General features: G+C 44.3%; 1 protein-coding gene across 1 annotated transcript in view; it reads right to left on the reverse strand.

Moving 5' to 3' along the window:
- LOC115094668 (carboxypeptidase O-like) overlaps nt 1–4,895 on the reverse strand; it is a 107,254-nt gene extending 102,359 nt beyond the window's left edge. The window contains exon 1 of the mRNA XM_029607920.1: nt 4,833–4,895. Coding sequence (XP_029463780.1) covers nt 4,833–4,895 — 63 coding nt within the window. The remainder of the gene's footprint in view (nt 1–4,832) is intronic.
- Between the last annotated feature and the right edge of the window lie 1,105 nt (nt 4,896–6,000).

The raw sequence follows: 6,000 nt of genomic DNA on the forward strand, positions 1-6,000 counted from the left end.
ATGCTGTGCCTGTCCGTCCAGGCCTTACGTCCCTACAAGGGCGTGACCTCTAACTCTGTGCCTGTCTGTCCACATTTTGAATGTAAGAACATAAAAAGCTGACTACAGATGTTTGGAACTTGCATATTTCATATGCCCAATAGTTTTCATGACCTTTATAATATGGGCCATGTTCCCAAAATCTTTCTTAGGTGACAACAGTAATGTTTCTAGTACTATAGAAAACTAGTGTCCTTACGAGGGCTTGACCTCTATCCTCGAATGCTGTACCTGCCTGTCCATCCAGAATTTATGTCCCTATGAGGGCTTGAATGCTGTGCCTGCCTGTCCATCCAGGCTTTATGTCCCTATGAGGGCTTGACCTCTATCCTCGAATGCTGTGCCTGCCTGTCCATCCAGGTTTTAAATCTGTACAAGGGTTTGACCTCTAATGCTGTGCCTGTCTCTCCAGGCTTTATGTCTCTACAAGGGCTTGACCTCTAATGCTGTGCCTGTCTGTATAGGCCTTAAGTCCCTAAAAGGGCTTGACCTTGAATGCTGTGTCTGTCCATCCAGGCCTTATATCCCTAAAAGGACTTGACCTCTAATGCTGTGCCTGTCCATCCAGGCCTTACATCCCTACAAGGGCTTTACCTCTAACGCTGTGCCTGTCTGTCCACATTTTGAATGTAAGAAATTAAAAAGCTGACTTAAGATGTTTGGAGCTTGTGTATTTCATATGCCTAATAGTTTTCATGACCTTTATAATATGGGCCATGTTCCCGAAATCTTTCTTAGGTGACAACAGTAATGTTTCTAGTACTATAGAAAACTGATGTCCCTATGAGGGCTTGACCTCTATCTTCGAATGCTGTGCCTGCCTGTTCATCCAGGCTTTATGTCTTTACAAGGGTTTGACCTCTAATGCTGTGCCTGTCCATTCAGGCTTTATGTCGCTACAAGGGTTTGACCTTGAATGCTGTGCCTGTCCGTCCAGGCCTTACGTCCCTAAAAGGGCTTGACCTCGAATGCTGTGCCTACCCATCTAGGCCTTATGACCCTACAAGGGTTTGACCTTGAATGCTGTGTCTGTCCGTCCAGGCCTTATGACCCTAAGAGGGCTTGACCTCTATCCTTGAATGCTGTGCCTGTCCATCCAGGCCTTATGTCCCTACAAGGGTTTGACCTCAAATTCTTTGCCTGTCCATCCAGGCCTTATGTTCCTACAAGGGCTTGATCTCTATCCTCAAATGCTGTACCTGTCTGTCCATGCCTTATGTCCCTATGAGAGCTTGACCTCTATCCTTGAATGCTGTGCCTGTCCATCCAGTCCTTATGTCCCTACAAGGGCTTTATTTCTATCCTCGAATGCTGTGCCTTTCCGTCAAGGCTTTATGTCCTTCTGAGAGATTGACCTCTATCCTCGAATGCTGTGTCAGTCTGTACAGGCTTTATGTCCCTACCAGGGCTTGATCTCTATCCTCGAATGCTGTGCCTGTACGTCTAGGCATTATGTCACTACAAGGGCTTGAACTCTAATGCTATGCCTGTCTGTCCACATTTGGAATGTACGAACATAAATAGCTGACTTAAGATGTTTGTGTATTTCATATGCCTAATAGTTTTCATGACCTTTATAATATGGGCCATGTTCCCAAAATCTTTCTTAGGTGACAACAGTAATGTTTCTAGTACTATAGAAAACTGTTGTCTCTATGAGGGCTTGACCTCTATCCTCGAATGCTGTACCTGCCTGTCCATCCAGGATTTATGTCCCTATGAGGGCTTGACCTCTATCCTTGAATGCTGTGCCTGCCTGTCTGTCCAGATTTTAAGTCTCTACCAGTGTTTGACCTCTAATGCTGTGCCTGTCTGTCCAGGCTTTATGTCTCTACAAGGGCTTGACCTCTAATGCTGTGCCTATCCATCTAGGCCTTATGTCCCTATGAGGGCTTGACCTTGAATGCTGTGCCTGTCCAACCAGGCCTTATGTCCCTAAAAGGGCTTGACCTCTAATGCTGTGCCTGTCCATCCAGCCTTATGTCCCTACAAGGGTTTGACCTTGAATGCTTTGCCTGTCCATCCAGGCCTTATGTACATAAATTGCTGACTTAAGATGTTTGGAGCTTGTGTATTTCATATGCCTAATAGTTTTCATGACCTTTATAATATGGGCCATGTTCCCAAAATCTTTCTTAGGTGACAAAAGTAATGTTTCTAGTACTATAGAAAACTGGTGTCCCTATGAGGGCTTGACCTCTATCCTTGAATGCTGTACCTGCCTGTCCATCCAGGATTTATGTCCCTATGAGGGCTTGACCTCTATCCTTGAATGCTGTGCCTGCCTGTCCTTCCAGGTTTTAAGTCTCTACAAGGGTTTGACCTCTAATGCTGTGCCTGTCTGTCCAGACTTTATGTCTCTACAAGGGCTTGACCTCTAATGCTGTGCCTATCCATCTAGGCCTTATGTCCTTACGAGGGCTTGACCTTGAATGCTGTGCCTGTCCAACCAGGCCTTATGTCCCTAAAAGGACTTGACCTCTAATGCTGTGCCTGTCCATCCAGGCCTTATATCCCAAAAAGGGCTTGACCTCTATCCTCGATTGTTGTGCCTGCCCATCCAGGTCTTATGTCCCTACAAGGGCTTGACCTCTATCTTCGAATGCTGTGCCTGTCCATCCAGGCCTTACGTCCCTAAAAGGGCTTGACCTTGATTGCTGTGCCTGTCCATCCAGGCCTTATGTCCTTAAAAGGGCTTGACCTCTAATTCTGTGCCTGTCCGTCCAGGCATTACGTCCCTAAAAGGGCTTGACCTCAAATGCTGTGCCTACCCATCCAGGCCTTATGATGCTACAAGGGTTTGACCTTGAATGCTGTGCCTGTCCATCCAGGCCTTATGACCCTACGAGGGCTTGACCTCGAATGCTTTGCCTGTCCGTCGAGGCCTGATGTTCCTACAAGGGCTTGACCTCTATCTTTGAATGCTGTGCCTGTCCATCCAGGCCTTATGTCCCTACAAGGGCTTGACCTCTATCCTCGAATGCTGTTCCTTTCCGTCCAGGCTTTATGTCCATACCAGGGCTTGACCTCTATCCTCGAATGCTGTGCCTGTCCGTCCAGGCCTTATGTCCCTACAAGGGCTTGAACTCTAATGCTGTGCCTGTCCATCCACATTTGGAATCTACAAACATAAATAGCTGACTTAAGATGTTTGGAGCTTGTGTATTTCATATGCTCTATAGTTTTCATGACCTTCATAATATGGGTCATGTTCCCTAAATCTTTCTTAGGTGCCAATATTAATGTTTCTTCTAGTACTATAGAAAACTGGTGGTAGTTGCACTCTAGTTCATCCTCTGTGTACCCATAGTTTACAGAGGCACTAGGGTACAAAGTCAACATAGGTCGATATTGTAGATTTGGGCGAGAGATGACATCAGCGCTTCTTTTGGTCCTAACGGCTGAACCCTTGTTGCAAAGGGAAACCTCACTCTCTGGCAATTCAAAATACTAATCCTTCACAGCATGGATCCTTAAATAAAACAAACAATTTTCTTTTAGTTTCAGGGCAGAGAAGAGAACTTCCTTCATGTTGCTCATGAAGTCATGATCTTTTGCACATGCTTAAATCCTAACGATTTGTACCATTATACACTCTAGGGGCCAACCCATTTCAGGGAGCCCTTTCCTGCTCAAAGGAAAGGGAACTCTCTCTGGGGTAGCCAACCTATCTCTTAGCACCGGTTGACCCATGTTGAACCACCGTTCACATGGCATGCTGTGTGTGGGTTTTTTTTTTTTTTTAATCAAAAGGCACACACATAGATACTAGAAAAGAGCTTACCTAGCTCCCTGGTCTTTTATTTTAATCAGAAGGCACACACAGACACTGGAAAAGAACTTACCTAGCTCTTGGTCTTCGTTTTTTTAATTAGGCACACATACACACACACACACACACACACACACACTAAAAGAAATTAATTTTCCTGGCTTTTAGTCAAGGCACACATACTTGAAGTTAGTTTATCTAACAATTTCACCTCTCACCGAACTTAAGCCCCATTATTACTCAACTATCAATACTTACCAATCCTCTTCAGTTGCCAGCATAATTTTTCTCTCCTCTAAATACTCCCTCAAGATATCCTGAAAACCCAACTGAATGGGGGTCCCCCAGGATAGCTTTGAGAACTACTGATCTATACCAAGTTGACTTGTTCGGTTTTCCTATAAGGATGTGTATTGGTGTTGAAGGGCCTGGTGTAATATGTGCAGTGTTGTGTTTTCATTGGTAGGGTTGTTCTTGTTTGAGTCTGGCAGTTATACAATGTTACTGATAGTCGAGGGAGTTTGTGTTGCTATTACTAAGATATTTGAATTTGAAAATTATTTTTCTATGATGAGTGGTTAGAGGAAATATCATTGTTCTGCTCTGCACCTTTTGTTGGGGGAGTTTCTGTGAATGCAGGGTACTGTAGAACTTAAGGTGCAGGTTTTATATTGGGTTTCTGTCCTATTTTGTATAGACCCCCTACTTCATTCCCATATTTAATAATTTTTATTGATTAATGCTCTTGAATAATTTTTGTGGTAGTTTTATAGATGGTTGATTTCCTGTCTCTGCAAATACAGAATGTGGTAAGAGACAGGTGTGGAGAGAGCCAAGATCAAACTAAAAGGGTGATTTCGCGGTCACAGATGATTTTCTTTACAAATAATAATAAAAAAATACCATGGAGGGAGGGTTGGGAGGGAAATATATGCACTAAAAGTCTCCCCCCCCCCCCCCTTTTAGTGATATGGGCCAGTCTGAAACATCCTTCCTTCCCTGTTCCCTACCAGTCTCTCACGCTCTCTCTCTCTGCTCCACATTCTATCCCAGCCAGTCTCCCTTTCTCCCTCCAGTAGTCCATCCCTACAAGTATCTCTCTCTCTACCTCCACCAGTTCAGCCTTGCAGGTCGATCTCTCTCTTTCTACCAGTTCATCACCACCAGTCACTTTATCTCCACCAGTCTCTCTCTCTATCCTTCCACCAGTCTGTCTCTCTCCAAACCAGTAAATTTCCACAAGCCTATCTATCCTTCCACCAGTCCATCCTTGCCAGTTTCTCTCTCTCTCTCTCCCACCCTGCCAGTCTTTCTCCCTCCAGCAGTCCATTCCCGTCATTCACTCCAGATCCAGACAGATCCAACTGTATGGCTGCCTGAACTTATATTACATGTTAGTGAATATGAACATAAGAACATAAGAAATTGCCATGCTGGGTCAGACCAAGGGTCCATCAAGCCCAGCATCCTGTTTCCAACAGAGGCCAAAACCAGGCCATAAGAACCTGGCAATTACCCAAACACTAAGAAGATCCCATGCTACTGATGCAATTAATAGCAGTGGCTATTCCCTAAGTAAAATTGATTAATAGCCATTAATGGACTTCTCCTCCAAGAACTTATCCAAACCTTTTTTGAGCCCAGCTATACTATCTGCACTAACCACATCCTCTGGCAACAAATTCCAGAGCTTTATTGTGCGTTGAGTGAAAAAGAATTTTCTCCAATTAGTCTTAAATGTGCTACTTGCTAACTTCATGGAATGCCCCCTAGTCCTTCTATTATTCGAAAGTGAAAATAACCGAGTCACATCTACTCGTTCAAGACCGCTCATGATCTTAAAGACCTCTATCATATCCCCCCTCAGCCGTCTCTTCTCCAAGCTGAACAGCCCTAACCTCTTCAGCCTTTCCTCATAGGGAAGCTGTTCCATCCCCTTTATCATTTTGGTTGCCCTTCTCTGTACCTTCTCCATCGCAACTATATCTTTTTTGAGATGCGGTGACCAGAATTGTACACAGTATTCAAGGTGTGGTCTCACCATGGAGCGATATAGAGGCATTATGACATTTTCCGTTCTCTTAACCATTCCCTTCCTAATAATTCCTAACATTCTATTTGCTTTTTTGACTGCTGCAGCACACTGAGCTGACGATTTTAAAGTATTATCCACTATGATGCCTAGATCT

The sequence above is a fragment of the Rhinatrema bivittatum genome, chromosome 6 (assembly GCF_901001135.1).
Source record: "Rhinatrema bivittatum chromosome 6, aRhiBiv1.1, whole genome shotgun sequence".
In the NCBI taxonomy this organism is placed as follows: domain Eukaryota; kingdom Metazoa; phylum Chordata; class Amphibia; order Gymnophiona; family Rhinatrematidae; genus Rhinatrema; species Rhinatrema bivittatum.